The 16,440-nt window shown below is 46.6% G+C and overlaps 1 protein-coding gene across 4 annotated transcripts in view; it reads left to right on the top strand.

The window, feature by feature from the left end:
- Nucleotides 1–779: 779 nt before the first annotated feature.
- The window catches only part of EVA1C (eva-1 homolog C), a 70,759-nt gene continuing 55,098 nt past the window's right edge, over nt 780–16,440 (top strand). The window contains exon 1 of one of the 4 annotated variants that reach the window (XM_034793714.1): nt 780–822. Coding sequence is in view for 3 of the 4 variants with exons in the window: in XM_034793723.1 (XP_034649614.1) it covers nt 1,346–1,472 (127 nt within the window). In the remaining variant the exon portion in view is untranslated. Of the gene's footprint in view, nt 823–918; nt 1,473–16,440 lie in introns of those variants that run through there. The other 3 variants (XM_034793723.1, XM_034793686.1, XM_034793696.1) reach the window with 3 other exon arrangements.

The following is a 16,440-nucleotide window of genomic DNA, read 5'->3' on the forward strand; positions in this document are numbered from 1 at the left end:
ATGCATTCCCACTTTCACATTTATCTCTGAACACAACACCAGTGCAGGGAGTTGATTGCAGATGCTTCCTTATCATATTTCCAATATTGTTTCTATTCTCCTTCATGGTGGCAAGCCTTAAAGGGGCTGCAGAACTAGTGCCCTAGCTTAATTATTACTTAATTCATCCCAATAATGTCAAAAGGAGATGCACACAGACTAAGCCATTTTCAGCAATTCCTTACTGATGGGCTTAAAAGAACTGGAAAGAATATTTGAAGGCAGTATAGAACATTGTAAGGGCAGTTTTTGGATCCCTTACTTTCCACTAGTTTTTTTTATTCCTGCAAAAGAGACTGCAGTCCCCCTAATATTTTCCGAGTGCTCATTTAAATCTTTAATGGGACAAAATGGGGGGAGGGGGGACTCTATCTGCGAAACTGGACATTAAATGAAGCAATAAAATATTTGCTAAGAGAAGGATTTAAATTAGCAGAGAAATCAGGGAAACAAGATTGCTTTGATACGTGTGTTGGTATTGTTTCTTAAAACAGATACACTTCAGCTGAATTCCTTACATCCTGAGTTTTGATCCTGGGAGGAAATCTGTAGATTGGTTGGGTTTTCCTCAGAGACCCATAAGACAGGCTAAAAAGCAGTGCTCTGCTGGGTTAGACCAATGGACTCGGCAGATTCTGCTTTGCTAATGATCGTGTCAAAAAGTCTGAAGTAGAGAAGGAAGAAAAGTGTGGTGCTCGCTTCGGTGCCAAGGAGCGGAGGGGGGTTCTGGGAAGGCTTGATTGAGCTTGGTGAAGACCCCCGGGGGACAAGTACCCACGCGAGGTAAAGCGTGCGCGTGTGAGGGCAGGGGCTGTCCTGTCAGACAGACGGGGACGCCGCGCACGGGTGCTACGGAGCCCGCCACACTGTGGCTAGGAAGGAGCGCTGAGTTCAGCGCGCGAGGAAGCAGCGATGTGTGTGAACCAGGAGGGAGGTGCCGGGCCCTAGAAATGCCCAACCGGGGGTGGAGAGAAGGGGGGGCACTTCGGGATTGACTCCCGCAGGCTCTCACGGTAGCCGTGCCTTGGGGAAAGGCTCGTCCCTTCCCCTCACACACACATACGCAGCAAAGCGCTGTGCCAGGGACTAGTAATTGCTGGGACTTCCTCTTGGGGGAAACTGCGCGGAGGCGCGGGCTCGGTCACGGCGGCTCTCGGCTCCCTCCTCCCCGCTGGTGCTGTAGTCCCGGGAAGGACGGGGCGCTTGCAAGGGAGGTGGCTGCTGGGGAGGATGCGCTGCCAGCTGGGGGCCGGGTTCATCATGTGACTCTCCCGGGCTGCAAAGACCCCCGCCTCCTCCCCGCACCATGAGTGAACTGGATGCTGGGCAGCATCCAAGCCGGAGACAGGTAGAGCCCGGGCTGCTTCTCAATCTCCTGTATTGCGTGTTCCTAGTGGGGACCAAGGAAATCGAGGCTCTGACAGACTTCTCAGGTAAGGCAGCATGGCCATGCCCTGCCCGGGGCTGGCAGAACCCACCTGGGGCTGGGAGGAGACAGGGACACTGAGTAACAGGTGGGCACCTCACTAGCATGCACTGGGGGAAAGCGGGTAGCTTGTCTGCCTGCCCAACAAGCAGGGTGCCAGGCCAGGATCAGGGGGTGTGCCTAGGAGGGGCTCCTCAATACAGTGCGTGCCCAGCACTGGTTCATCAGCAAGGTGCATGGCCAGGATTAGGGTGCCCAGCTCTCAGCTCAGCGAGATATGTGCACAGGGTGTGTGCCCAGCAGGGATGTGTGCATAGGATTAGGGTGCATGTCTAGGAGTAGTTAGGTGAATGTCTGGGAGGGGCTCATGAATAGAACATGTGCCCAGGGTTATGGTGCACGCTGGAGTGGTTCCTCACTAGGGTGCATGCTGGGGATTAGGGTGCATGCTGTGGTATAAAGGTATAATGATAGATAGATAGATAGATAGATGAGAAGACTGGAACGTTTTACTTTGGCTAAATTGTCTGATTTACATTTTCCATTTGAGCTATTCAGGTCACAAAGAATAATTTTGGAATCAATGAAACTTCTAACTGTTACCATTGCTTTGGAAATCACATTTAGGAATTTAGTTTTAGCCTTTGGGCCTGCACTGGGCATAGATGTTAGCTGTACAAAGCCCACACTTAGACACAGGGCAAAGATTAGTCAAAGGGAGAACACTGACTACCTCTTCAACACAGATCAGGTAAAAGAAGAGACCCATTAACTCTGTAGCATTGAGCAAGATCATGCCCATCCCGACAGGCTGTTAGACCAACACCACAAAAGTTAATAAGAGCATGATTCAGACCTTCTGGTGCTGTAGAATTACTCAAAGAGGAGGACATAGGAAGAGGGAGTTAAGGGTTCCAGGGAAGTGGCATGGGAAGCATTGTGACAACTTTAACTATTCAGTACCATCAATCTCTTTTCAAATAAAACGGTGAGAACACAATTTGGTAGCGAGTAAGGGCCTGTGCCAAAGTCCATGGGAGTCAATGGAAAAACTCTCACTGACTTCCATGGACTTTGGATCAGGCCCTAAGTGAAGATATCATACAAGGTCAGTTCTGAGACTAGTGGACACACCAGTCCCCCATCAAAATGACATGTGGCTGATAATGCAAAATTTAAATAGCTTTGGAAATTGTACTGATGCTGCTGCTTATTTTCAGCAGAAAGAAGGGACAAAATTTCTATTGAAGATTACTATTTCTGTTTAATTTCTTTTGTTATATGACATAGGACATTTCATTGTTGTTATGAAAGTACTTAGAAGATCAGCTGTTTGTCTTTGCATATTTAATAATATGCTTAGTATTCCCCTCATAGTTGCAACCTTACCAAACTGTAAGCCAATGTTTTCTCCTATGGCAAAAGGTAAACCTCACAATTAAAAAGCAGAGTCTAACTTTCCAAATCCTAATCAGGTGCACTGGGACAAAGTTAATACATCATCAATAATATTAATACATTATTATAAATATTAACATAGTTAATGTTAATACTCTTTAAAATGCTGGTGGGTGGTTGTGCAGAGGCTGGACATGTTTATTTTCTCAAATGTAGGAAACATAGTTTGTACTATTGTTTCAAATTGAATAAAAGTGAAAATCCTTTTCCTGAACAAGCACACCTAAATTGTAGAGAACAAAATAACAGATTTATATGTTATATGACTACCCTTAGATTCCTTTCACATGTAAAAGGCTTTTAAATACTTGTTATCTTACTCTTAGGTGTTTTGTGGCTTGACTCCCAGTTATTGGTAGTAGTACTGGAGTTACTAATGTAACTGTATATAAGTAAGAAAAAATAATAGTAATAGAGTTCACATTTTCCATTTCTAATAGCAACTGAATTAAAAAATATCCCTAGATCCTCTCACAAAAGATTATTCAAACTTGAAATTAAGTTATGTAGATAAGGAAATCCAAGATAAATTTCAAAAGTACTTATGTATTCAGTATTTCATTGTTCATAGAGCTATCCAAATAAATGAAATGAATCAAGACAATTCCCCCCCCCAAACCCAGAATCCAGCATTACAAATATGCCATACAGACAACTGTGTAAGTAAAATGTAGACGAGCCTCTTAATTGCAATCTATTGCCAGCAGGAACTGGTGACATTTGTAGGCATTACAATCTGCTCACATTTTTTCTTAATGCAGGCATGTAATCCGTAGTGATAAAGAAAAAAATCAAAATGTTAGCAATCCCTTTAAGAGAAAAAAGAATGCTATCCAGAACAATCCAAGCAGGTTTTTCACTAGCTCCGAATTAGTGAAACTTACAACAGGTAGTGCAGGCCAAAAGCTGTCAGAAAATTCTCAAGAAGTAAGATGAAACCTGTAAATGCCATCCTGAGTCTGCTTAAAACTAATATACCTGTTAAGGAGCTGCAGGCTATGCAACAGCAAACACAAGTACTGAGCTTCTAAAGTTGCTGACTTTCCTTATACTTTCCCTTCCTTCCTCAGCAAAAGCACACAGTAGATTTTCTTAAGCCTTGTTGAGTTTGTGAAAACAAATCTGCCTCTTTTAAAGAGACAGTACACTATTGGCACAAAGACTCATAAGAAACAAAACAATCTCTCTCTGGCAGAGGTGACCTGTGCCTGCTGATAGGCTCCCCTCCTCTCCCCGCCCCCCCCGACCCATGTGTCCCCTCTGCTCTCAAGGACAGATGTTAAAAGAAGCTGTGCTGATTTACATCAGCTGAGGAGCTGGCTCTCAGTGTTTTGTAATCCACATGCATGTTCACTTTTTGGTAGGGTGACCAGACAGCAAGTGTGAAAAATCGGGACGGGGGTCGGGGGGGGGAATAGGAGCCTATATAAGAAAAAGCTCCCAAAGTCGGGACTGTCCATATAAAATCGGGACATCTGGTCACCCTACTTTTTGGAGAAGGTGAATCCAACAGCAAAATCTCCATGCGGCCTGGTGCGCGTTTCCTTTTGAAAACCATGTCACAGCAAAAGAAACTGAAAGAGTCAAGGGGTCATTTACGTGTTCCGTACAGTTGGATCCAGTAGTGAGAGATTAGTGATGCACACGGAGTTGGAAGGAAAGTTGCTTAAGCTTTTTCTCCTCTTCACAGATCTTGAGCTTTTATACTCAGATTATCAGGTGGCATACTTTCTTGGTTCACTGATCTTTTCACTCTATGTGATTCTAGCATCAGATCTCTACCTCAGCAGCCCCAAACTGGGCTCTCTCTCTCTCCTCCTTCTCCTGGCATTCTGATGATTTCCTCTAATCACTTTCCAGCCTGCTGTGAGAGCCTGCATGAAACAACAGTACATTTACCCTTTCCCTTTTTAAATACATTAAATTGTGCTGTCAGTACTAACCTGGAAATTGTTCAGTCGTTTGTTGGTCACAGGACCTAATTCTCCCCACCAGGGGCGGCTCTATGTATTTTGCCGCCCCAAGCACAGCAGTCAGGCGGCCTTCAGCGGCACGCCTGCGGGAGGTCCGCTGGTAACATGGATTCGGCAGCATGCCTGCGGGAGGTCCGCCAGTCCCACGCCTTCGGCGTACCCGCCAACAAATTGCCGCCGAAACCGCAGGACCGGTGGACTTCCCGCAGGCATGCCACCGAAGGCAGCCTGACTTCCGCCCTCACGGCGACCGGCAGGGCGCTCCCCACGGCTTGCTGCCCCAGGCACGCGCTTGGTGCACTGGTGCCTGGAGCCGCCCCTGCTCCCCGCACATGCAAAGGTTTGGAGCATAGAGTTGGACTTATACAATGGAAAGATACACAAAAGAACAATAAGAATGAGGAGTACTTGTGGCACCTTAGAGAATAACAAATGTATTTGGGCATAAGCTTTCGTGGGCTAAAACCCACTTCATCGGATGCATGCAGTGGAAAATACAGTAGGAAGATATATATACACAGAGAACATGAAAAAATGGGTGTTGCCATACCAACTATAACGAGACTAATCAAAAGACTTTTCTTTTTGCTGTTACAGACTAACACAGCTACCACTCTGAAACAAAAGAACAATGACATTTTAGGCAAAACAGGGAAGGTAGGGGTTTATTTTTTAAAAAGTGTTCCTGGTCATTTTCAAGAGGGTCGCAACAGTAGCTCAATGGCCTCCAGAACTATCCTGCTTTCTCCATACCTTACAGGGCCAGCCCAAGCTGCTTACCACAGCCTTGACACGGTAGAGGCCTGAGACTATACCAGGGTCAAGGCAGGCATCTCACATGTTTTTGATATCATCACCAAAATCCACTGGCAACGTTTCTACCAGGAAAGATTTCCCCAGGGTGCCCGTCTGCAGGCTATGGCCCAGCACCTTAAGGAACACTGCTGGAGGTGGCTTCAACTCGACAAGCAAACTGGGGAGCAGATCGCCGAACAAGTAGAGTTGGAGCAATTTACACAGATTCTCCCCACCAGCAGCTGGGAATGGGTGTTATGACACCAGTGGGGCCTTGGCCGATGCAATTAGGTTGGTGGAAAACTTTCTGGGGGCAGGTGGCACCACAAGAGCTGGGTGGTGACCAGAAGGCCCTAGACACAAGGTCTCCCTGCCCTGGGGATCCAGAGACTACTGAGGGCAGTATGCCTCAGTGAACTTGGGATTCTACCCTGACCTGCAACCGTTACTCAGCCACAGCTTGGATGGGACCCTGGGAGTCTGGGCTCCGGGGGCTGAGCACCCCAAGGAGAAACCCAGCCCTGATGGGGAACCATCCAATGCTGGGAAGGGATAGAGCGAGCCCCCCGACCAAACCCTGCTTCTTGTGTGAAAGGCCTGGCCATTTCTGTCAAGAGTTCCTCTACATGGACTGCTCCTATGGGCAGGTCTGGATGGCAGATACCCAGGCCAGAAAGAAAGGGCCAGACAAAATGGTAATTCCTGTGCCGGTTAATGGGGTGGCTGTGCTGGCGTTGATAGGTTCTGGGTGTAGTCAGACAATGGCCTGAGTACATCTAGCAAGGCTGGGAGACAACCTACACACCATCTATCTACAGTATGTCCATGGAAATATACACCCATACCCCACTAGGGAAGTGCAGCTCATGATAGGTGAACACTCAAGGAAAGTGTGGGTCAGGGTAGCCCCTGCACTAGTTTACCCAGTGATTCTGGGTCAAGACCTGGAAGATTTTAAGAAGATTATAAAATCCTGGGATAATGACCTGCTGAGGGAAGAAGACCCCCAGGGAGGGACCCCCGAATCCCTGGGGTCAGGAAACCTAGCTTGAGTCAGGGATGAAGAGGACCCCAAAGAGAGCCTATCACAACTGGAACCACCACCAGGGAGGCAGAAGGCCCCCCAATCTGAAGAGTGGGATTTGCTCATGGCCAAAATAGATTTTATAAGTGCGCAGGAGGAGGACCTGACTCTGAAACGGGCATATGAGCACCTCATCACAGGCGTGAACTGGGAAGTGACAGACCCATGGCTGCTGCAACTATGCCCTCACTTTGAGCTATGGGAGGAAAGAATGTACTGGATGGCCAAGAATGCCCAAACAGGGGAAATACGGGTGCTAGAGATGGCACATACAATACCCTGTGGGGGTCAGATTGGGCAAGAGAAAACCTTCAACTAGGTAACCCTTAGGTTTTACTGGCTGGGGATACATGGAGAAGTCAAGGATTATTATGTGTCATACCCTGAGTGCCACCTGACCAGGTCCACAATACTCCTGAAAGCCCCGCTCATCACCCTCCCTGTGGTTGGGACCAACTTTGAAAGAATCGGCATGGGTCTGGTGGGACCGCTCGAGAAGACGACAACCGGGTACCAGTTCATTCAATGATAGTGGACTATGCTGAGGCCATCCCCCTTTGAGCTAGCACAGCCACTCACATCATCCCTGACCTGCTGAAGCTATTCACCCAGGTCAGGGTACCAAAGGAGATCTTAACCAATCAGGGGAGCAATATGACATCAAAATTGACGAAAGAGCTATGTGATCTCTTAAAGATTAAGACCTTAAAGATGTCAGTCTATCACCCTCAGATGGACAGGCTAGGGAGTGCTTCAATAAAGCCCTAAAAGGGATGCTGAGGAAGTTCATCGCCTAGGACCCACGACATTGGGATCAGTTGCTCCCCCTCCTTTCTACTATCCGTGAGGTGCCTCAAGCTTCCATGGGGTCCTCAACATTTGAGCTTCTATATGAGAGACTACCCCATGGGGTGCTAGACCTCCTCCAGGGGATGTGGGATGAGCAGCCACCACTTCAACACAGTGTGGTCCAATACATAATCTGCCTGCAAGAGGATTTGGAGAGGTTAGGGGCATTTTTCCTGGGAAAACTTGTTGCAGGCCCATGAGGACCAAGAATGAGCCTACAACAGAAGGGCCCGGATGAGAGAGTTTAGGCCCACGGATAGGGTCCTGCTGCTTCTTCTGACCTCAGAGTCGAAACTGATGGCTCAATGACAAGGCCCATTCAAGGTGCTAAGGAAGGTAGGGGCAAGTAATTATGAGATACATCAACCTGCTAAAAGTCTGGCTTGAGTGGAAGAGCCTCCTTATAGCATCATCTCTGCCCGAGCTGGAACTCGGCTCACACATGCCCCCAGGACAAGACACTGGAATGATTCCACTGGGAGAAGACTTTCAGCCGGAGTAAGAGCACTAGCTGTGGCAGTTGGTGGAAGCCTTTGCCTCGGTGTTCGCTGCGCTACCGGGGCATATGCACCTGGCACAACATCACAGATACCAAGCCAGGGAAAAAGGTCCGGGAGAACCCCTGGCTCCTGCCAAGGAAGGTGTGTGAGGCAGTCCACTAGGAACTGCTGACAATGTTGAAGTTCAGGCAGGGCCAGCTCCAAGTTTTTTGCTGCCCCCAAGTTTTTTCCCACACCCCCCACCGGCCCCGCCCCAACTCCGTCCCTTCCCTGCCCCATTCCAACCCCTTCCCCAAATCCCCGGCCCTGCCTCCTCCCCCGGGCGCGCCGTATTTCCCCTCCTACCCCTCCCTCCCAGGCTTGCCTGGGGGGGAGAAGCAGAGCGGCGGCGCGCTCGGGGGAGCAGGCAGCAGTGGAGCGGAGGTAAGCTGGGTGGGGGAGAGCGGTTCCTCTGCCTCCCCCGGGTTACTTCCTGCGGCCGTCCCCACACCCCCCACTGCCGCAGCTCACCTCCGCTCCGCCTGCTCCCCTGAGCACGCCGCCACCCCCCTCCTTCCCAGGCTTGCTGCAAAACAGCTGATTCACCTGGCAAGCCTGGGAGGGAGCGGGGAGAAGTAGAGCGGCGGCGAGCTTGGGGGAGCAGGCAGCAGTGGAACAGAGATGAGCTGGGGGGAGAGTGGTTCCTCTGCCTCCCCCCAGGGTTACTTCCTGCGGCCCTCCCTGCGCCCCTCCCCCCCCCCACCGCCACAGCTCACCTCCGCTCAGGGCTGGATCCTGACTTTTTGCCGCCAAGCAAAAAAAAAAAAGGAGCCGGAGTGCCGCTCCTTGGAAAGTGCCGCCCCAAGCACATGCTTGGAGCACTGGTGCCTAGAGCCAGCCCTGAGTTGGGGTAATGGAGGAGTCCCATATGAATGGAGGAACCCCATTGTGCTGGTACTGAAAACCAACTGATCAATCTGCTTCTGCATCGATTTCTGGAGTGTGAATGCTATATCAAAGTATGACGCGTACTCTATGGCCCGGGTCAATGAGCTACTAGACAGACTGGGGGCCCCCAAGTATATATTTACCCTTGATCTAACAAAGGGTTATTGGCAGATTCCCCTAATTGCCTAATCACAAGAGAAGGCCGCCGTCTCCACGTTATTTGGATTATACCAATTTAAGATCATGCCCTTCGGCCTACATGGGCTGCGGCCACCTTTCAGTGCCTAATGGATCAGGTGGGGGGTGGGAGGCCCACAAGGTCTGCAAGACAATACCCCAGCACCGGATCTGAGGGGGGAGGCTGTGTGACAGTGTGTATAAAACCCTCTCTGGACAGAAAAAGGTTAAAGAGCAGCTCTGAGCTCAGGAGGCCCTGCCCCTCCGCCTTTGCTGAGAATGCTCCACTGGAGGTGGGGTTTAAAAGGAAGCCGGACAGCTCTGTTGGGCATAGACAGGGCAGGGAGAAGGACCCACTCTGTGAGTTGTGGAGGAGGAGGACGTAGCCAGATCCAGACCAGGAGAAGGCATGCTGATGAGCGACAGCTTTTATGGGTCGGAGGCGGGTAGGCAAGCCTTGAGGTAGCGCTTGCAGGGACAAATTGCCACATGCCCTGGGAAAGAGGGAGGTAAGAAGTGGCCCAGGAAGGCTAACTTAAGGCACCCCAAGATGAAAGACGCTGGACCGGCCTCACAGGGTCCTGAGTTGACACCTGGAGCAGGAGGGCCTGGGTTCCCCTACCCATCCTATTGCAACCACTAGGTGGGGTGGCAGCCAGTGGCGGCAACCACTAGGTGGCGGATAGCGAACCCATTCACCACCCTCTTCTCCCAAACTCTGCTCATGTAATATTTTTGCTGGATCACCTCACAGTATGAAGGCAATATAATTTACACAGGATTTGTCCCTTCCTTTTTCATAAGAGTCACATTAGTCTCTATGGCTATGGGTGGAATTTTCAATCTCCACACATTTTGTTACCACAAATCAAGTTTAGACATGGTTTTGCCTTTTCTGTAACCCCTCTAGGGTTATGTAGTCACATATGCTTGTTCCCACAGTCTTCCTAAGTCTGGCTTTCAAATACAGAAATAGGGTTTCTCTAGGTATCTCTTCATTTGGTGAACAGTGTTATCTGAATAATACATGTCGTGAAAATCCATGTCCCCAATGTCAGGGTTCTAAACCACTTAATTGGATAGAGAAGGCTGAGTATCAAAAAATGTAATGCCACATTTTGGAAACAGGACATATCTCATGTAGAAGTTGTCCACATGGAGATGTAAGATACATTGGTTTAAAGATCTACATAGTCTGTATTTCTTTAACAATTGTTTGATGCAAACATGCTTCATCCTGTATGTATCATGAACTGCAAAATAGAGAATATTTATTCTGATGTCTGCTATCCTAATGCCATTTTTTTAGTGAAATCACATCCATATATTTAAATACTGGGAACTGAATGCCAAGGGCTTGAAAAACAAATGTAGGGTCAGCTCCAATGCCCAGTAAATATAATGGGACTCTTTCTTTCCATTGACTTCCATGGGAACCAGATTGGGTCCGTGGCTAGAGAGCTCTTTTCTTCCCTCTTAGCTATTCACCAGAGGAAGTCTAAGGCCCCAGTTCTGCAAAGCATTTAAGCACATACACAAATTCATCCCTATTCAGCAAAACACTTAAGCATGGGTTTATCTTTAAGCCCATACTTAAATGCTTTGCTGAATAGGGATGGTTTGCTGAATCAGGGCCTAAATCAGAGGTCCCCAAACTGTGGGGCACACCCCCTTACGGGGACACAGAGGAATATTTGGGGGCACGGTGGGACCTGGGCCAGCCCTATGAGGGGCGGGGAGGGAGCACCACCCAGCCCCACTCCACCCCCAGCTCCACTCTGCCCCCAGCCCTGTTCCGGCCCCACATCCAGACGCAGCCATGCTCCCAGCCCCAGCCCTGCCCCCATCTGTGGCCCCAGCCTCGGCCCCCTTACCCCTGTCGTTCCCCCTCCCCCGGAGCTACGGCCCTGCTCCCTACCCGGCTCCCTGGGGGGGGGGCACAGACAGGGATGGGGGGGCATGACTGTGAAGAGTTTGGGGACCATTGGCCTAAATGCATATTATTTCATCAGTGGTAACTTGCAACTTTCATATCTGAGAATGGGTCAAAATCTACTTAGAAAAGCGAAGACTTTCTATTTTGCTAAATCACCCCATTTTTGAGAGCCACCATCACAAATGCTTAGTTATTTGCTCATTAGAGAATGCTGGAATTGTGGTGGGTCACAAGGGTTTCAAGGAGGTTGTGGTCATCTGACCCTTATATATGGAATGACCTCCTTACCCCAGTTCATCAATCAACCACCCTCTCTTCATCCAGATCTCTTCTGAAAACCCATTTCTTCTGTGTAGCCTCCAAGAAGTAAGTCTGTAATAGAAAACCAAAAGAATCTTAATGGAACCTCAAGATATGCACACATCAAAAGGGAGTAATTGTGAGATCTTCTACCTGGGTTGGAGAATTATTTTGGGGGGGTGGAAGAGGCAAAAGAAGCAGTCTATAGTTTTGCTAGCTCCAACCCTTTTTGTCTTAGTCCACTCACAAAGACATCTGTTTTTTCAAGAGCAGTTCAGGCAGAAATAATCACTGCTTTAACAAATTAGGCTTGGTCTTCTACTCCAACAATAGAGAGCAAATGGAGTCAATGAAAAGTAAACAAAAACACTCAAGAAACATCAGCTGACCATGCAATCCTCTCGCACAATAAGTTTCCATTAATTTCCATTAATTAACACAATCCAGATTCTCCTAAAACACAAAGAAAGCAAGTGAATGCCATTTTATTTGGGGCTTTTAGTAAAGTGGTAAGAATTTTGATGGCCACATTGATGCAGCATTTGTTTTGTTGACTTACCGTGTTAGCAGAAGATAGAATTCTGTATAAATCCACTGAGTAAATTCTGTTGACTCACTGTGGTAAGTGATGCTTGGAACTCAACCAAAATAGTAAGAGAGATGGTAAGAGATGTAATTTCTTGATATTGTTTGAAAAGGTTAGATGCAAATGTTGGTTGCTATATTTAAAGGAAAACATTTGTTCCATGTCAATAAGAAAGGGACGCAAACTTCAGAGTTCTGATCTGAGCTGGTTTGAGGTTGTGGGATGTTGGATTTGGTTCTGTGAAATGTGAGGACTTAGTGGGTGTTTTCTGTCAGGCCCATCTCTATATTTTTTGAGTTTGCGTTTTAGACTGTTAACTCCTTGAGGCAAGAACTTGTTTTATTTTTGTGTCTTCTAATGCATTGAGCATATTGTTGGCACATAACAAATGGTATATTCTGTAAGTCAAAGGAGAAGCAAATTTCATAAAACAAATTTGTTGATTAGCTTCTCCTGCCTTTATACTACAATTCAAGCTGATAAACTTCTCAGTGGGATAGGACTTTCAGGTGACCTCAGCTTTATTAAGGAAAGTGGTACTAATTCCAAAGAAATACTAATCCCATTTCTTATGCAATATGTTTCACATTTCTCAGTAACGTTCTCTAGGTTTATAACCAACCACTGCCCAAGAAAATGCACTTTAATCAGTCACCAACTATCAGATTTTTTTCACCTTCCAGCCGATCAACAATTATAATTAAAATATTTTTCTTTGTCACCAAACATAGAAAAAATATTGTATTGTCTTAGAGAGAGTTAGAGAGGCACAAGTAGGCATGGTTGTGCCTTATTTGTTCAGCATTGTGAGTCACTTCATCTGAATTTCTGTGCATTTTAAGAGAGTTGTTTAAAAGATCCATTGTGCAGCTTTTGGCAACAAAAAGAATACCAGCACTGTTTGGACACTAATTTAGAATTAATTTTAAAACATAAGTTGTAACATAAGGCCAGATGCAAAAATCCATTGAAGTCAGTGGAACAATTCCCAAGGATTTCAGTGCACTTTGGATCAGGGCCCTAAAGAACTGTAGAATATTTTTTTAAATTTATCTTTGTTTTCTTTGTTCACATGCTGGAAGACACAAGTTAGATTTTCAGAATCACTTTGCATTTTTGGACCATAGCAGAATTTTTGGTCTTTCAGTTTATCCAACCTAAAGTTGAATTGAGTAAAAAAAATGAGAAGCCAATTGCCGCGCTAATGAAAGTAATCCAGCCATGAAGATAGCTTTTCGGCCTTGATCTAGCCCAGTGTTTCCCAAACTTGAGACGCCGCTTGTTTAGGGAAAGCCCCTGGCGGGCAGGGCCAGTCTGTGTACCTGCCGCGTCCGCAGGTTCGGCCGATCGTGGCTCCCACTGGCCACAATTCGCTGCTCCTGGCCAATGGGGGCGGCAGGAAGCGGTGGCCAGCACAGCCCTCGGCCCGCGCCGCTTCCTGCTGCCCCCACTGGCCTGGAGCGGCAAACCGCGGCCACTGGGAGCCATGATCGGCCGGACCTGTGGACGCGGCAGGTAAACAAACTGGCCCTGCCCGCCAGGGGCTTTCCCTAAACAAGCTGCGTCTCAAGTTTGGGAAACACTGATCTAGTGTACAGTTAACTGACATCTCCTCTGCTGGGGGGATTGTAGGCCACCCTTGCAAGGGAATGGATTAAGTGATCCCATTCCTCACCTCTAACTCATGTGATCCTATGTCATGTGAATTTTAGAGGGTCAGATATAAACTAGGACTGTTTAAACCCCACAGGGTTTCGTTCACAATGGTGTTTGCAAACTGAACCCTGCATTGTGTTTCTTGAGGGATTGACCCCCACAAGATTGCATGGAGATTCAAGTTTACAAACCCAAATTTTCAAAGGAATATTTTCCTCCAGACTCTGTGATCCACCTACTTAAAATCTTTGGGGTGTAGTGGTTTCCTGCTATCTCCTGGACATGGTTGCCCCCTTCCTCAATCTTCAGAAGATGATGTCACCAGCTATGTATTTCTTTCATCTTTTATTTACCAGAGTTCTAGCCAGAGCTACTGCCCTCATATACTTGAGGGTAAGATTGAGGTCTTGAGGCAAGTTCATTCTTGATGTAACTCCATTGGGTCCTCTATTTTGGCTTCAATGGAGTCACCCCATGATGAATTTGGCCATTGAAGTTTGACATGTAATCAGAGTTATGATATGTCAGATAATTATGATCCACAAGACATGTTCATGAAATAAAGGAAAATAAGTGTTTTCCTTTAGGAAGATGCATGTTGATAAAATATTTTACTGTAGCTAGTGACTATAATCTTCATCACTAGAGTCTACTTGGATTGCTGCACCTATGGTAAAACACTTATTTTTAATATTTGCTTATGAAAGGCCTGCTCCTCCAGCTCTCATTGAGGTCAATGGCAAAACACTCAGGATCTGGTCCTAACAAAGCAACAGAGTCAGAACTTAAGATCTGGAACTAGCATTTGCTGGTTGCACCTCTGCTGAGTTCTGGACTAGACATCTGAGAACAGAGAATTCTGTGGTCACCAGTTTACCATTGTGCTTTCAAAGCGAACATCTGCCCATCACAAAGGGTTAAGATAACACCAACTGCTGGCACAATGCCTAAAATTAAAAATAAGATGATTATACAAGCATTCTTTCCCTTGCGTGACAGCACAGCCTCTCATGCTGCCACTGTGGGAATGGGAATCTCCAACCCACGCAGCTCTGGGGGACTCCATAGGGATTCCAGAAATGTTTACAATCCACAGTGAAAACAAAATGATAGAGTTAGCTCCATGTTGCAAGTTGTGGAGAAGCGGGGGAAAGAATCGTATCTGAAAAACTAAGGAAATGGGAAAACTTAAGTAAAGCTAATGAGTATATGCAAAAATAAAATCTAGCAAAGTGGGCACTCTGGCATTATGCTCAGTGCTGTACAGAATGTGGAGTAGACAAGGTCCCTTTCCAAAGAAGATTACCATTGAATAAGATTATTAGACTAAGACTTTTTAGGGTGACTTGAACTATGCATCCTGGAAAACTGCTTTGGGGAACTTGGGGGAAGAAAGAAGCAAATTATGGAACAGACAAATCAGATTGCTCTGAATTCCTGGAAGTAATGTTTTTCATGGAGGACTTTCCCCTCTGTCCTAAGCATTAATATTAAAGAGAACCCTCTATATCTATAGAAAGAGCTTAAAGAACACCTGGGTGATGGACTAATAAGAGTTACGTTGACTCTTTGCTAGCTGAGAGGTCCCTTTGTGAAGAATATTAGCTAATTTACAGGCAATGAGAAGGAAGGTCCCTCGCTGCATACATCACAATCAAAAGAGTTAATGTACACATATAGATCCTGATTCTCCTCTCACTTTCCCACCTGTACCAGTGTAAAACTGATCTACACTGGCATAAGTGAGAGATGAATCAGGCCCTTTATGTCTGCCACTACTAATTTTTTTTCCTGGAAACAGAGCGGATGAGAGGAGCATTCCCATTTTACCTGCCAAACCTGTACTAGACAAAGCTTTCTTTTATCACTGGACACACTGCTGCCATCTCCAGCACTCTCTTCTTGCATAAAGCCTACTTCTATAACTGGTTCTTTTTAATTCTGGGTGGGGGGGAGGTTTTACACTACACACTCAGTTCCTCTATGTGCCTGACTGTTATCTTTTATTATTGTTATTAATATATATTATCTGTATTGCAGCAGTGCCTACAACATGCTAGGCTCTATCTAGATCAATATGAAGACATCACTGTCCTTAACCAGAACCTTAACTTTGCTTTGATGGGCAGAAACCTTGAAGCCGTCTCTAACCCCGACTTTCTTTCCCTCTTGATTTTCAGACCAAGATTGCATGCCAGTTTCAGCCTGCTCAATTGCCACCTACTTTGCATATATACAACAAGCATGTGCATGCACAAAAGCAGGGATTTTCATGCCCACAGAGTTAAATGGCAACTATCCATATAGCTATCCAGTGCACACGCTCAAGTCTTTGATTTACACATGTGTATGTGGTAGTGTCTGCCGTAAGATGTCATGCACTTGAACACACAATCTCAGTCTGAAAATCAGTCCTCTAATTTCTTGAGTATGATTGTTCCTTCTTTTACATTCTTCCTAAATGCTTCTTCTTCAAACTTCAGGTGTCCAGAACTCTGCAGCCAAATGACTTTCTCACTCCAGGAAGCAGGAACAGTGTGTAACAACCTAACCCTCTGTCATTTCTGATGGCTTTGTAGTTTTTTCTAAATCCAATGTATATTGTCTCTCCATGGACATGTATTATGCTATCTCTCTATGTTTGCTTGCCTATTTCCTGTCTATTTCACTCATCTCTTCCACTATTGTCTTCCTCTCTCTTACCTCCACAGGTAGGGAATCACTCATTCATTTA

The sequence above is a fragment of the Trachemys scripta genome, chromosome 1, assembly GCF_013100865.1.
Source record: "Trachemys scripta elegans isolate TJP31775 chromosome 1, CAS_Tse_1.0, whole genome shotgun sequence".
NCBI lineage: Eukaryota > Metazoa > Chordata > Testudines > Emydidae > Trachemys > Trachemys scripta.